Consider the following 17789-nt stretch of genomic DNA (forward strand, 5'->3'; position numbering starts at 1 on the left):
TGCAGCAAAGGTGGCTGTGCTTCTAATACACCAAGACAAAGCAGTAAGGAAACAAAAAATGCTCTCCTCTTTATTAGTAACAATGTTTCTAATCAGGAACTGGAAATATGAAAGGGATTTTGGCACCACCATCTACAGGGTCACATAGATAACCAAACTACTTTACTCTAAAATGAGTAAAAAGTGAAATCATTACTGAACTATTTAGTGTTGAAATCTGCATCTGAGGTAATGACACTGTAGAGAGATGACAGCAGTGATGCGGTGGCTAGTACCCCAGTCTTGTCCAAAATGCCCGAGGACCTGTTAATGGGGTTGCATTGATAATGTTCAGGACTAATGAGCCTGCACTGGAACATATTGTAAATTTCAGAATCTGGTCCTCAATATGAAAGCCAGGTTCTTAAGTTGCTAACCTTTTTCCCTTTCTTCCATTCTGCAACCAAGACAAGCAAGGAAAACATTGTTTCTCCTTCACTTTTTCCGTTTTGGTCTACAGACTCCACTGGAGTCCTACCGAAGAGAGATGCGGGCTCTCAGAAATAGAAGCTAGTCTCAAGCTAAAAACATAAGCCAGAGAAAGCAAGATAAGCCACACTGAAGCTAAAAGTCTCACTCTACATTATCAAAAAATACCTCAGGCTACTTTAAATTCCCAAACTCATTTAGTTGCCAGGTTGATTGACCATACGTTGTTATGTTGTCAAAAGCTACACTCTAACTTACAAGAAGTAAGAAGGAAGCAAACCTACCTTCGGGCAAGAAAGCAGCACATTGCTTATAGCCAGCTATATCTGTAACAGCAGTGTTCAGGGGACCACAACTACATACAACATACACTTAAGTCACTTCAGACCCATTTGGAAAGCATTGGAAAAAGAAGACTGATAGAACACAGTTTCTCTGCAGACATAGTTAAAGAGATAAATCACTGATACAGCTCCAGGGGAAAAAATATGCAATTACTAGACAGTATCAGTATTTTTATTGAGTAAATTAATTTTAAAGTAGAGAACACTTCTTTAAAAAAATGTTTTGTCTGTGATTTCACCAGGACCAACACTTTTAGAGAAACAAGAAGAGATAAAGCACAGGCTTCCCAAACCATGGAATCTCAGTAGCAGAACATGGAATCTAAGTAGCAGAAAATTGAAGCCCTTTATAGATCATATGGGGAAGAAAGAAGATCAATTATTTATCAGTTTCTGCATATGCACTATGCAGTAACGAAATCTCCACTGAGACATCTCTGCACCTCAGGTTTGTTTCTAAGCAGTTTGAGCATTAAACTGAAGCATCAAAAGAATGCTGTGCCCGATGGTGCATGCAGGCAGGAACACCTCACACTGCAACAAAGTTTACATCGTTTCTTTGGCAATGTCACCACATGCCACTTTTCTGTGGAAATCCCTCTTGCCTTACATATACACTGAAAGAAGCAAAGTTGTGTAACTGATCTGAAACCTAAGTCCATATTATTCTCTCCTCTAGTACTATATACCTTAAATAGCATGGGTTTATAAAGGTGATAAAAATATTTATTGAGAAGTCACAATTCCAATGAAGTTCAGGAAGAAACCGTTCCTGAAATACAAAGATATTCCTTCTTACCCTGCACAGGTTTAGATAATTTTGGATTCAGTTACATTTTTGTCTGTTGAAGTCTACCATCTATTGCTTTAGATTTTGACTGTGAAAATCCATTTAAATAAAACATCATATGAATTATCTGATTCTTTAAACTGCTATACTAGTTCATAAAAAGTACAGTTAGCAGGTAGCAATCCGTAACTCTACACTGACTATAGAACTGGTGGAGCGCTGAACAACCTCAAAGCTTTGATTGTTCAGTATTACAACTGTACCCACAGAACTGTGTATAAACAGCTTGGGAATCATGGTGATGACAGGCAAAAAAACATACACCAAAAAGAGCATCTGGAGAGAGAAGAAGAAATGGAACAGAAGATGGGAAGCAAAGCTGAGTGGCTCAAAAGGTTTGACCTGACACGCAGCTGGATGAGGCAAGGACTATTCCTACACACAGGAATGAAGTTACTCACAGCTGCTTTCACTCAACACATCCTTACTGATATGAAGTGTTAGTGCACAATTCTTTGGCGTTATTCTGATGATATAATCAGTTTGATGCACATGGATGCCCTCAAAGAATACCAGAGGTTTCTGGCTCTGCTGAGCTGGTGTTTGGTGCTGTGGTATGCTGGGCTGTCATCTATCACTCACAACATTGCAGAAACTCTTCATTACTCTGGTCATCCTGCTCTCTACAGTCTGCAGCCTTTGATGAGTTGTAAGAACAATTTGAAGCTACCTTTATCTGCCCAGGACAGGCCTTTCCAAAATATATAGGAGATTTCTCTGCACCCCCATGCCCCATTTTACCAGTTTTGAGACCTCATATATCCTAAGGACATTACTGAGGCTTCATTTCCGGACTTCGCAGCCTTTGCGTTAGCCACGGTGCAACCAGGTAGACTGAAATTTTCAAAAACAGCTTCACCATACAGCATTGCCCATTTTTAAAACATGCCAGAAACTTCTTATGTGAAAATTTTTACTGTCCTAATGCTTAGGAGCTGAGACTTCATGTCTGGCACAGAGCAAACTTGGTGTCAGAGACAAACCAGTGCACTTGTGCAAAAATCCATCCAAATGAGAAATTCATAGAATTCATGTCCTCAGCAGCAAAACTCCTCAAACTTAGCAGTGAAATTTCTGTAATTCACAACACCTACCTGCAAGTAGAGCACTGGAGTGAAGCCACATTTCTCTTGTAAGGTGCTTTTGTGTCTGGGTGAGGTTACACACGGGCAGCTGAGAGCAGGGACCCATCTTCATGCTTAAGAGAAATGTCCCCAACACCTGCTGTTCCCCAAACAATGTGCATTCACATTCAAAGGGATGGGAGACTCAAGAGGGGGAGGCAAAGAAAAGCAAAGCAGGAAGTCTGGTGAGAGAAATCATCCAGACCAAAGGACTGGACTGGAACTAAGCCAGCAAGAAGGGGAAGAAACGAGAGAAGGGAGAGAGACAATGTGGCAAAGACCCACAGAGAACACTTCAGCTACATAAAGGGTAGGGAAAAAATTTTCAGACAGAACAACTGAATGAAGTCAGTGAAATGGGTAAGACCAAAGACCTCAAGAAGTCAACCTACAATGTCACAGAAAGGTGCTAGAAAGCAAAGGCACTGCAATTATGTTGATGGATGATAAATTAATTTGTATTCATTCATTTGTAGAAGACATAATAAAGAATAATTGTTTATTAAGCAAACAGCATGAACTATCCCCTGCTAAAGTAGGTAAATGCTCTATGGAAATCATGTGACATCCTAAAATAACAGGAGTTGTATGGTACTTTCTCTATCAGGCAGCAAGGTTCAACAAGAAGGCTAAATTCTGGATGTCATTAACTTTGAGTATCTGACTCAACAGCTTGTGGGTGCAAAACTCCATTTACATGCAGATAATATAAATAATATTTTAATGTTTAAAACAAAAAACATTTGTCAGGCTGCAACAAGACGTGAAATATATGTAAGAAATCCTTAATTTTGCAAATCTGTCAATGTAGAAGACAGCTTTAAAATCCTTAAGCATCTATGTTAAGATGGCATCTCAGTACCATGATGGTGATGATTTAGAGAATTCCACACCAAATATATTCTCAAAAATGTAAGAATAAAATTTAACTACCTAAACATTCATGCCTGTATGACTTATTATATATTTAAGTATACACAATGCAATTCAGGAAATAAACATACTTCAACGAAAGCTGCCTTCTGCCCTCATTCAAGTATCTTCCAACATCACTGACATGCTGGTATTTGCAAGTAACTGTTTGCTCCAGAAGCTGTAGCTGGATTAAGGCTAAATCCCAACATACAAAAGTGATGCAATTCTGTTTGTGTCTGCACTGCAGAGGCTCATTAACAGCAGCACCCTTCCCTTCAGAAGAGGAACAACTTTTAGGTATTTGATACAAATGGGAATTTTTTTGTTTTTAGCCAAATTGGCAAAGTTCATCTATTTCAGAAAGCATTTGAAAAGGGCTGAAACTTGCACAGAAAAAGGAGATTGTGTTTCCGTGGGAATAAGATGGAGATGTTTCACATTTTCATTGAGTAACCATATTTCTAGTTGTAGAAGAAATGGAGCTGGCCTCAGCTGTTCTTTCCTTTCATGTTATTTTCTGTGAATTTATTTACTAATATTCTTAAATATACATGTCTTGGTATTGCCTGTTAAATTATGTTTTGCTTCAAATTATGTCATGTTAATATTACCATTTTCATCAATTTTTGCTTCTTTACATTTTTAAATCATCTTTTTTGAAAAGTCACAAACCAAAACACAGGCAAAATATTTTAGAAAAACTGTCACTAATTTTTTTTTTTTTTTAAAAGACATCGAGTATATATTGCTAAAAAATTTAAGAAAAGGCTGTATAAAAATAGTATCTCCAGGACTTCTCTAAAATCGTACATTATGTAAGGGTGGAGTGGGAGGTTTGGGAGCTTTTCTTGTTGTTGACTTTCCTTTAACTTTTATTTTCTTTTCTTATTGTTAACGGGCATACTGAAGCCATGAAAACATTCTGGATGGCATTTCTTCTCCTGCCACCACCCTCTTGCTGTACCAGCACATGACATTGCCATACTATGTTGCCAAGATGGGGAACACATAACTATTACATGTGTTTTGCCCTTGGGCCCATACCCAAAGAAATACAACCAAGAACACCAAGTCTCTCTTCACCAAGAGATGATAACTTCCTTTCCTAACTAGTTTAAAAGTGAAAGACTAAGTGAAGCAAATTAATTCATACTCAAGCCCATTGAACTTTCCTTGTACTTTACTCATGGTATTTTTTCTTTACTTCTGCTCCCTCCTCCCCCCCTTTTTAAAATATATTTGGAACATCTGAAGCAATATGCGGAAGATGAACAGAAAAGAATTATTCACTCTCATACTACAAGATCTAAGGAGCATCAAATGAAATTATGATGTGGCTGACTCAAAACAAGCATAAGGAAGCACTTCTCTGTATAGCACATAGTTAAACTATGGAAGTCCCTGCTCCAGCATATTGGGATGCCAAAAGTATACTCGGGTTCAAAAGGTCAATGGCTAAATTTACAGAATAAAAAATTAAAAATTATTAACCAGAAGTACATAGTATCTGGTTTACTCAGTACTACAATAACAGATCACAAGAATCTGGATGCATACATTCTTTTTGCTTAATCCATTCCTGGACTGTTCAGGAATGTTCATCTCTGGACATCTGTTGGTGGCCTATCAGAAACATAATACCAGAATAGATAAGACCTTTTATCTGACCTAATTATGCCTCCTCTAGCTTAAGAACACTAAAAATGCTATAAAAATTAATGGGGAAAAGGTTATTTACTATGACATAGGCACCACCTTTCTAAATACACAGGAATAAAATACTTCAAGAGAAGCACCCTAGCCCCTCAACACAGAATGCCTACTGTAACATTTTGCAAAACAATCCCTTGAAAATAATGTTAACAGACATTTGGATATTCAACAAGTCTGAAATATATTAGAGATTAGTTCAAAAATCCATCTCAAGTCTCAGAGGACTTGGCTGCAATGCCATAGGTATTAGAAAAACCTTAGCAGCATAACGAGCTCTTTAAATTAAAGTCTATGCATAGGATAAAAAAAATTCACTTGCTTAGACCTGAAGAGTTCAGTCAAAAGATCAGCCCAAGCAGCTTTGACACAAAGTATTCCTGGTGCTCAATGGGAAGAATCAGTCCAAAACACTGAATCAAACGATATGCTAAGCATGGTCTACTCATTAATAGCCTACTCATTAACTAGCTCACTATATTTCATAATTAGAATACATATTATGACCCACTAAAAGTACCCTCTTTAGCAAGACTAAAATATAAACCTTTAATTAGGTGAGGGGCTGATAAATCTCATGTCCTGGATTTACGTGACATCCTCTGACTCAAAAAGCAGTTTTAACTGAAAATTAACTGGCTTAGTTAGACTGCTTTCATGGACAACTCGAACGCACGTAAACCATCTTAAGGTACTAAATCCCTGTAAAAAACATCGGGAATTATTAAAAGAACAGCTTAAGTATTAATTTAGAGCTCAGCAATATGTAGTACGAATGGCTTCAGTGGATTCCCCCATACGACATCGTGATTACTGTCATCTGATCATAACACAAGTGCGACGAACACAGCTGCCATGTCAGCCTCTCTTCAGGGGCTAGGTCTTAATCATAAATCAACTGAATGACTAATTCAACATTGTTAAAACCCCCAAGTAACTCCCTGGAGCCATTCCAGCTTTTACGTCTTTCAAAAGGTCACTACACCTACTCAAACACACAATATTTGTATCTTTCACAGTGTTTTCTTCTTTTTTCAGATTGAAAAATAACCTGTTAGCACTTAAATGTAAGTGTGTTTTAACTAACAATTGAAACGTTCTGAAAGAGCAACCCAGTAAAATAAAGACAATTTTATTTTTCCTCTCTACCCACAATCAAGAAGTATCTCTTCTCCTTTGCTGTGTAACACACTTTTATAGTTAGAAAAGTCTTATGAAAACGTTCTACTATTGAGCATTTCCTGCACTGACCTTACTTTTGTTACAGCTGTATTATAAATTAAGCTCAGAAACAAACTTTTTCAAGTTGAATGACTAGTCTAAATGTGGCTTGCATTTCAAATACAAACCTCTGCCCCCCAAAATAATAACAAAAATCACAAATTAAGTGTCATCTTGCAGTAAAACGTATTCTAATCATTTACATCTGCTTGCACCACACAACTGACAAAAGCCTACCGTTAGCATCCTTCATAGAAAACATTTATTCTGCTCTTAAATATAAAAGCTACGTTGCATAAACAGAGGATTTAAAGCTGTGGCAGAGTGGCTGAATGAAAGAAAATGGCAATCTTTCTGGTTCTAGTAGATGCCTTTCCCTATCACACAATGTTTCCCACTCATAAATACATGACAAATACTTCCTCAATCATTTTTTACGAGCAGGGATGCACAGGGGGTAGTCAATGGCTAGCTTGAGGGAAAATAGGAACAGCGGGAGGCAGAAACTGTACTGAAAATGGCTATGTGGTAAATTCTCTTCTGGAACATCACTCAGCTACCCAGGCTTTGATCTTTCAGCTACAATTACACTCACATCCATGAGATCTGGGCATACTTTTTAAAAACTAAATCATTAATTGTAGTAGAAACGGTTAAACTCTTTCACTATATGATTCCTCAACTCAAATATTTTAATATTTTTTTTTATTTTTTACAAATTAAAAATTGCAATTTATACAAAGATTTGCTTTCAATTGGATTTAACTATGTCATCATTGCAACTACCCTCACAAAAAAACATGGGGTGACTGGCGACAGCTAAATCACAGACTGGCGTCTCCTAAGTAGTCTGTCTACCATTAGGGTCTGGGAAATGGCATTTACTGTACAATTAGAGCCAGTGAGCTCTACCTGTAATCATCCAAATACAGGTGCGAGGATCTTTTTTGGACAGGGAAACCAACTCACACATTTTCACATAAACTTCCCCATCTATACTGCTACAGCAAACATCAGGAAACCTCAACATTTCTATGCAGAAAAAAATATCACCTGGCAATAACAGCAAATAAATACTACTACCCCAACTTTAAAGACTTCCTTGGGTAGAACCATTTTTAAGGTTTATATCATCATACCCAAAAAACATTCAAAGAGGAAAAAAATTAATTTAAAATTACGTGAAAAGCTCACATTATCACATGGATTATCAAGTTTATTTTTAAGTCTGTGTTTTGGGCTGAGAGGGTTTGCTATTAAATAGGTTAAATTTTGTTCTTCAACACTAACACAAAATGTCTTGGAGTATCAAAAGGACAGTATTAGTTGCAGTAATTTCACAGAATTTATTCTAATGATTTATTGGAGTTAACCATCTGACATTAATTATTGTTTTGGCTTCCAGTCTATGAATGTTTATTTTTCAGTTTAAAGCCTTCTCACTCTTTGATATCATATGGAAATGAGAATTTTTAATGGAAAATTGAAACCATGTGCATCTAAGTACTTAATGAAGTACAGGGAGAAACAGAGAGTGCACTTTAGGAGAATTCAGATATTCCGTTTTAGAAACTTTTGATTTGTTTGGATGAGTTAAAGGCATATATATGTTCACAAACATACAGTTACACATCTTCAAAGTATGTCACAAGTACAGTCTTCAAAGATCAGAATAGCAACAAAAAGTTTGTTGCTTGGCTGTTGTTTTTTTAAAACTAAAAATACTGCTACAGGGTTTTCTTCATCATATACTAGCTTAAACTGTTCACTCCTCCACCAGATATTTATGCCATCCAGAGCTGCCAATGACATGGTAAATGCTGTGCTTCTCAACAGCTGATTCCCACCATATGTCTACCATGCTAGGACTGTATCTTCATCCAGCTCATTCAGTGTCTGGTAGATTGATTTTGTAACCATCACATACTTAAGTCATAATATTGATGTCAGGAATACTTGACTAAAATGTGCACTGTTGATGGTATTACAGCCCATGAAAACAGGCCTGCAAACCATAAGCAAACTGCAAGCAGTGGCAAGGAAGCCAGGCAACCAACTGCAAACAGAAGAGTTCTATTAAAGCGTGCAATTTTGCCACAGTTTGAAAGATTCCTGTGCAACTTGCATAGCTTTACTCCAATGGCATTCAATTCATTCCTTTGGAATGAAGATGTTGTTCAGACAATCGGCTATGTAACATGATAAAACTATGTTTATTTGAATCAGTACTTGTAAATCAAATCTGTTTTCTTCACAGCTAATGAATTCATGTAAAAGTGTAAGGAAAAAAAGCATATTCTTTTCTATTCTGCACTTTCATTCGGGGTTTCACCATATGCATTGTACTCAAACAGCACATCAATGGGACCGTAACAAGTAACAAACGTGCAGCATTAATTTTTATTTCTATTTTAATTAAAATATTTTGTGATCTTCATGTGCAAGGAATTATTCACCACTGAAAAATGTGTAACACATAAATAATTAACCTGGACACACTCACCACTTGTTTTTCTTTCTAATGTAGTCCTTCTCAGAGAGGTTAACCAAGTAGATCATCGGTTTTGAAGTAAAAAACAAATGTTTGTTCAAAACATCAATCTAGAATTGAAAATATAGGAGGAGAATTTTAAAACCAAGTTATACCAGCCTGAGCTAAATTTATGGCCATTTTCCTCAGAGCATGTCTGAGAAGGCAACAGAATTAAAGTGTAATACATAGATCACTGATAAACACAGAATGAGCTGAAAAATTTAATATTCAATACACTTTAATAGGAAATCCTTAAAAAAAACCTTTAAAAAAAGCACAGTAACAGGTATCAAAATTAGAAGTCAATTCATGGGACGATATTTATAGCCTACCTCTTTGTCATTCCAATCATGATAGAAGCGGACAGCTTTCTTTTCATCTATTACCCAGGTCTTGATTTTGCACATTACATCCTACACAAAATCATGAAAAAGCAAAGTCAAAAACTCAGCTGGATATCAGACTATTCTCTTCCATAAACAAGGCATGTATACATTAAGACTGAAATCATACATACAAATTAAAATTAGATAATACCTTTTAAAAATAAATCTTTACTCTCCCAGAAAACCAGAAATTGCTGCTTTAAAAGTCACTAAGGAGCAATATAGATTATTAAAGTGATACAAATCCCATAATTAGAAAGTTAAATACATGATACTCAAGCATCATCTCTCTCCACCACAAAAATTAGCGGAGCTCATAAAATATACGTAAAAAATCACTATGTTTTAGATTGCTTTTCAAACTCAGTAAGACGCGACAGTTCAGCATCCAGCGGGAGAGACCACGTACAATATAAACATGCCATTAAGAAAAGGGAACGGGTGGGAAAAAAACACAGCAAATATCTTTTTTTTTTTTTTTTTTAAATTGTGAGCAAAAGAAATTGAGCCTATTATTGATGATCCACCCTTCAAGAAATTAATTCAAATGGCCAAAGCCCTTTTTATTCCGCATTAATTTTTTGCCAACACCTTCTCCCTCCCCCCAAAATGAAACCTGCCAAAGCCTCCATTACACAATGGCAAGAGCCTTGCACTGGTGACCTCCAACCAGCTGCATTCACTTTCAGAACATCTCTCTCGGCAGGAAATCTAAAGGCCTTTTAGTTAGCAAGCTAGTGTGCATTCAGAAGGAGTAACTGCAGGAAGAGCCCAATGTGCTTTGTTTCTCTGGCCTTTCTTCACAGAAAGATTAATCATCTGTGAAATGGAAACGGCAAACAGCAAGTGACACAAACTGAACCCTTCAAGCCTTTCCTCATCAGTTTTGTGGTCGTGAATCTGAAAGCTGCGTGTGGCACGGTTCTCCTTACAGGCAGGTGTTAATAAAAGGCTCTTGGGTCTGAAAGGTCAAACTCGGCTCTTCTAGGAGTAGTACATTTTAGAGTTGCCTATTTTTTGTTGTAGATAATTTATGATCATGCTTTAAATAATGCATTTGTTAGGTTATAACTGACGCAACTGAGAACTAAGATCTCTGAAATACAAGAAAACATTCCCTAAACCACTGAGCACACAACACTTTTTGCACTTAATGCTATGTGGTTGAAGTACATTTACAAACAACCACAAATAACATCAGTATTTACTACAGCCTTTTCTTGTCTTGCAGTTGCTTTAGTGAAAAACAAAGAAAAAGCTCTTCTAAATCTTCAGATCCTGATTTGAAACCCTCCAGGAACAGGACTCCCCACAGATTTTAACAAGGAAGGGGCAAGCTAGAACTTTTAATGAAATCTAACATGTTCTGCTGAAGAATAATCACTTTTACTCTCCTATAACTGAATTTCACTCATAAATGTTTAAAAGTGGCTAATATAACACCATTTCCTACAAGGAGAAGATCAAAGTGCTATATTACAAATGCATTATGATTAAAAAAGCACTGTGCAGCTTTGCTATTAACTGTTCTTTAAACCCTAAAAGGCTTCCCATAGATCTCACTTGGCACTGCATATACAACCTTTGACAAGTAATGTAGACCATTTTTATTCATTGCCTAAAATTGTAGGCAATTATGTGCGTCACACTGGCCACCTGCAAATTCTGAATGCCTGCTCCAGTTGTCAGAGCAAAAAACTAATGTCGGAGGGGATTAATCTAGGGGGAGAGAGTCCTCTTTAATGGCTCCAGCAGGTGAAATGGCCCAGCTGGTTACTGTGATGAGTGGCCAGAACAGCTTATGTAGAGACATGCAACAAGATTACACATAAAGAAAAGAAAACAGTGGTACCATCTCATCTTTAACCCTATGTACTTTTTACTTTTTAATTACTCTGTATAATAAGGGAACCAATTCTACTGATGGGTACTTTTAATTTAAGATCTTTATCTTAAGCTTTTGCTTAAATAGACAGATAAAATCAACACAATCTCCAAGCTTCCTGCTCAGCACTGAAGGAATTCCGATTACACACTACTTTGGGTTTTTAACTAATTCTGTAAGCACAGACCACATCTACCATGTTACTCTCAGCATTACATTTCCCTCACAATAGCAATGCATTATTGCATTTGAATTTGAGTTGATAAAAAAGCTGACAGAAAAGACATCACAGTACAAGTTACCAAAGCCAATCTTGTAGGCGTAAGCAGCAATGAAATGGGTTTTTTTTTGTCTGTAAGGGTAGAACAGAACACAGAACCTGTAGAAGCATCAACATACCAAATGAAATTTGTTCCTTCTAAAACCTACCTAAGCACATAGTTGCCAATCAAAACTTCTCTTCCACATTCACCTGCTACCTAAAGTGACACATCTAAACCCATTTTGGCAAAGGCCTAATTTTCCCGAGTTCTCATTTAGGTACCTGACTTGATGCTGCTTCTGACTGTTGTTCTAAAGAAGAAATTACACAACTAACTTCTCCAGGGAAGGCTGACAAACAACAGAATATGCTGGGGAGAACTGACAGCTGTATACTTACAATTTTATTGTAGTTTTGCAGAGAAGATGCCAAAGCATTGGAAAACTTTCTTTAGATAAAAGGAAGGAAACATAACCAACTATAGCAGTAAAGTCTAAAAGTGGTGAGGCAGGAGGGCACGAAGAAAAAATATGGAAATAATTATTCAGCCAAAGTAAACTTTTCTTTGCTGGTCTATCTGGACAGTTGCACCACACAGAAAGTATGGCAGAAAGTCCAGAACAAAAAACAAACAAGCAAACAAAAACACAACAAAAAACCACACAAAAACCCCCAAAACAAACAAACAAACAAAAAGAGAGATTAACTGAGATTCCCCTGTATCAACACTGGTGTCCTATTTAAATTTTACATGATCCCTTAACAAGAAATCATTAAACACCAATGATAATATATGAAGGGCAACTATTTCCTCATAATTCTTTTGCACTCAGCTGCCCCAATAACAAACAAACCCCCCACACACACAGTGTCAGGTTATATCTCAGGTAGCACCATTTTTTCCTTTATTCATTGCTCGTGTTTAGGCCTGGTGAAAGAGTATGAACTGACTTTTTTATCTTCACTAACACTGCAATCATCATTTAAAGACATTTAATCATTACTCTAGTTAACTCCAAGATGCTTAATAAGAGAATATACTGCAATGATCCACTTTATTCCATTTGATCTGGCCTCCCCAGTTCCATACTTCAAGGTCAATCTGTCACCAGCAGAACGATCCACTTCATGTTTGAACAAATTTTGATTCTTGTTCTGGTTTTCAGCTAGCAACATTATAGAAAGTATCATTTAAACGAGCTGCCAAACCCCCCTAAGAAAATCCAAGTTACTTATAACTGTCAAGACACAGAATAAAAAATACCACTGTTTTAAACACTGGATAATTTCTGACTATGTACTTGGCAATGCATTTAGCACAGGTGAATACCTACTACAGTTACCCATATGCAATGCAGTGATTTTAATTTATGTCCTGCTCACATTACCCTAAGGTGGCAAGTAGTCAACCCACAAACACTAGGCAGGCCTTAAACAATAAGTCCAACAGTATAAAATACAATGAAGAAATACATTTAAATTGCATTTAGGAGATTTATCAAGACATGCTCATGAGACACTACTGTGTAGAAAAATGTGCATATATTAATAAACTCTCTGGATGGATGATAGTAATCATGTGTGCCAATGCCAGATTCTTCTCACAGCATGAGGGACTAAACTGGAGCTTGGAAAACTCACTTGCCTACTTGGCATCAGAGAATTGTGAGTTTTTTGTTGTAAATTAGCAGGGCATGTAATTAACTTCCGCAAATTTAATAAAGAAGTAAGCAGTTGTGAGGATTATCACTTCACACTTCAAAGTGCAAGTGAATTCTCCATGATTCTGCAGGCAGTGCAAAAGCCTCTGCAATTACAAAGAGTAACTGTAAGTACAGAAGGCTTTTTTCCCCCCCACCAAAGGAGCTGTTGCTGGGATGTGCAGAGTATTTCTTGACACCTCATTCATTTCCCTCCAGAACTCCCAAAATGTAGTAACTGACAAGCTCCCTGTAAACCCTTCAAAAGCAGGTAAATACTATTCATTAAAATGTTTCAGTTGTTCAAGATTCTATCATCTTCACTTCGCTGCTCCTCGGAAAACTTTAATGAGTACCTAAATGTTACCTTTAGCTCTTGGTTAGCTCCTCTTGCTTCATACAGGAACCCAGCACCACAGCATAATCAATAACAAAGGCAGTGGTGTATAATTAATATGTTCAGAGTTCCCTAACGAACTTGGCTCTGTGACTTAAGGTATTTAGTTCAAAAAACACTGCATACACTAAATGCATTCAACATCACCTGACCAGTAGGCATCAGAATATAACTGTAAATAGAAAATCCAGTCAGTGTGTTTTGGGCACTCCAAACAAATAATTTGCATTTTGCTAGCTAGCACTTTTTATCAATGGCCTAAAAAAGACCACATTAATGACACAGATTCTGAGAACAGCAAATTACTAACAACATTATTTAATAAAAGCAAACAATGTTTTCCAACACAATAAATTCAAGGTCATACACTTGCTGAGTGAGCGACAAGGAAGGGTGAATACAGTATTTCCTAGGTAGAGGACTTCCCCCTTGTGGGAGGGACTGAGAAGACTTGAGGGCTGCAAGTGAAGGAAGTGTACTGTAACTATAAGTCTAATGCCATCTTTGAGCATATAAACAGGCTCATGTACCTTGTGAATAATTCTACACTTATCTCTGTAGAAGTAGTGAAAATTTTGAGAAAAATATTGGTTATGAAAAAGTGCTTATATATGAAGGCTAACTTTTCTTAAATCTCATACTTTTATATATTTCATAGAAATATACAATTAACAAAAAAACAAACAAACAAACAAAAAAACCCAAAACACACAGTACAGTTTTTTTCACATTAGCATGCAGATTTCAAAAGGCTGAAACTTGAAGATTGGCAAATACAGAGAAAAGCTGTGTCTTATTTCTAAGCAGTAAAGATAATGAATCACTGGCACAACTTACACAAGTTACAGTCACTTCTCTCCAGCTAGAAAATAAAGCTTTTTTTCCCCTAAAATAAACATTTGATTTTATCCACAATTATAAGAATAAAACTGGGAGATGCAACAGATCAAACTAGATAATAATTAGTATTTCAGCTGTCTCCAAACTAGCTATGATGGTTTTCCAGATACAGACAAGAACTAGACTACTTGCAGTACTCATAACTCACTAAACTGTGCTGCTCCAAAACCTGTTTACTGTGCACACACCAATTTCCTTGTCAATGCAAGGTGTACAGTGTGCACCACAGCCTGTCCATTCATGGCTTCCTTGGGAATCTACTTTTAGGTCTATTTTGCATAGCCACAGCTCCACTTTTCCTGGAGGTTTTTCCTGGTGATTTAAAAGTGAGACTGCAGTGACAAAGCAATAATTTATAGTAAAAAAAAATGTTTAGAAACAGTGGTATTTTAAAAGACAATAAAGACAAAATTTGCAATTAAAAAAAAGAAAGGAAAGATCTGTGTTTTTCAATTGTGTTAAGTGCTTAAATAAGCTCTTAAGAAAGAGAACAAGTCAGGTACTGAATCAACTGGAGCGACAATGAGTTCCTCTGTGATACAAAACAATGTCTAATCTCTTACAATTCCCTTGCTCACTGACTTTAATAAAAATACAATGGAAGAAGTAATGGATTTAGGACAAGTGTGTTATCCTTCTATTCAATACCTTAAACAGAGACAGTACAAGCTGCACACGATACAAGATTTACTGAAAGCTTGTTGCCAATAATGTTTATGAACCACAGCAAGTACTTAGACCCACAATATCCTACAAGCTTTCCAAGCAATATAATTCATGTCAGTATTCACTAAAGATTTCATGTGTGGATCATTCTTGCAAGTTCTAAGGCATTATACATAAAATTGTATAGTCACTTGTAACTTCCCAAAGAAAAACGTAGTAAGAATATAGAAAGCAGTCTACTTACAAGTGATTATTTTTAGCAAGCCAAAAATTTAAAAGGGATATTGCACTGAAAAGTACAACAGAACATCTTCCATAGGAATTCAACTAAATGTTTCTTAATGCATCAGCCTACACACACTTATTTCCAAATAAATCTGTGTGTAAACGTACTCATTCTAGATGTCAATTAAGCCAACCGGAAAAGGTGTCTTTTTCAGAATACAGCTTCATTATTACAACAATATTATATATGATACTAACTACTTTGGTGTATGTATGTACTATATTAAAATTACACTGTGGCTTGTATCCAGACATACCCAGACAGACATTATTTATCAAAGTAACTACTTTAAGTCACTGCTTAAACCTAGACAGTAGAGACCAGCCTTGACAGCAAGTATTTAAGCATTGACTTCTTTCTATCTGTAACACAAATGTGTGTATTTACACATTATGTACTTTTAAGTCAGGCTTTACTACTGATTAATTCACAAACATCTGCCACAAATATTTTCCTGTTATATTCAGAATGTTCTCCCAGAATGAACTTTAATTTCTTCTAAATACCACATTAAGCACAGTAAATGGTCCACTAAAGATTTTAGGCATAATTATATGCATTAAGAATATAAATATTTCCTCGATTCCCTATGATTTAACATTTAAGTTGCTAATTGTAGCAGCCATCAGCAGAAAGTATGTCAACAGTGTACACATATGCTGCTCCTTTCCTTCCATCTCCAGTAGAACAAATTGGCCTCTCAAACTGTCCTCAAAAAAAGAGACAAAAAAAAGCCCCAAAACCCCACCCCAAAACAAAAAAACCCCACTCAATTCATCATTGTATTTATCTTCAACTCAGAATGTATGAAAGGTGAAAATTCCCAACTGATACCATCAGTTGGAAGAAAAATGAGTTCACCCATCCATGAGAACTCTGGCAAGCACTCGCAGCCTGAGGTCAGTGAATTCTGCTCCACACCATCCCATTCCTCAGAATACTGTGGGGGGAAAGATTTTCACTGTGTTTTAACATGGAATATATTGATAACGAGAAGAAACTGAATCTACCAGCTATCTGCTGTTTGTGAAGTATATTCCACGCTGTGTCAGTAATTTCAGATGAACAAAAAAGTCTCTTCAAATAATTACTGTATTATCAAGACAGGACCAAGATGTCAAACGAAAGAGAGGAGTAGGGACATGGTATGAATCTGGGGGTGCCCTACAAAGGGACAGGAGTTGGACTTGATGATCCTGATGGGTCCCTTGCAACTCAGCATATTCTATGATTCTACTTAAAACAACATTAGGAAGATTTTCTTTATTCCTCATAGCACATCTGCAAACAGATGCTTATACTACATGTCTAAGATCATTATACCAATCATTAGTTATCACTCAAAGTAACAAAACAAAGCCTGATGCCTTTCTTGTCAGTTATATATACATTAGATGGTTCTGATGCCATAACATTTAAAAGAAGTCTCTAACTGTTCTTTTCATAACTGCAGTTACTTTTGTTCTAACAAAATGTGCCTGATTGGAAAAATTCAGCTTATTTTAAAAGTGACAGACTTTAACAATGGAATTTAGATATCTTGTAGGACTTGTAAGAGCACCCCTCTTTCAATTGTAAGTTCAAATGCAGTGAACATTGATCTTGACCTACTGTATAAGTCGATTTCACCTGCAAATTGGAAGCTCAAACACTGCAGACATTGATACTGACCTAAAGACTTTGTCTTCATACCACTAACATCAACAATGTGCATGAAACTCAATTATAAATAATATTCTCATGGCCAGACACACAAATTCCAATCCCATTACCATTAAGAAATAGTCTGCACAGGAATTCAAGATTCAGCACACTAACAAAGGGCTGAAGGGACAGCTGTCTTTTGCAGAGTGTCAATCTCTAAGGACTAGAGTTAACTCATGCAGGAAAGGTTATGTAAGATAATCCTGCAATAATGTTCACTTAACCATATTACATTGTATTAACTTGAAGACGTCTGTCTCCAGGACTGAAAAATCCATAAATAAAATTTTTTTATTTTAAAAACAAGTTTTAAAATTTGTCCATGCTGATATATAAATTCATATAGATTTATATTTTACTTTGAAATCTCCTGCCACCCAAAATACAGCTGAATAAGATAACAATACAGCTTAATTCAAAATCTCTCATTTCTCTGCA

The 17789-nt window shown here is 36.4% G+C and overlaps 1 protein-coding gene across 3 annotated transcripts in view; it reads right to left on the bottom strand.

The window, feature by feature from the left end:
• The window catches only part of OLA1 (Obg like ATPase 1), a 98754-nt gene that overhangs the window by 31046 nt on the left and 49919 nt on the right, over positions 1-17789 (bottom strand). For all 3 annotated transcript variants that reach the window (XM_030454487.1, XM_030454488.1, XM_030454489.1), the window contains 2 exons: positions 9498-9578; positions 9136-9233 (listed from right to left, as the gene is read on the bottom strand). In XM_030454487.1, the coding sequence (XP_030310347.1) occupies positions 9136-9233; positions 9498-9578 (179 nt within the window). The remainder of the gene's footprint in view (positions 1-9135; positions 9234-9497; positions 9579-17789) is intronic.

Source organism: Calypte anna, chromosome 7, assembly GCF_003957555.1.
Source record: "Calypte anna isolate BGI_N300 chromosome 7, bCalAnn1_v1.p, whole genome shotgun sequence".
NCBI classification, from domain to species: Eukaryota; Metazoa; Chordata; class Aves; order Apodiformes; family Trochilidae; genus Calypte; species Calypte anna.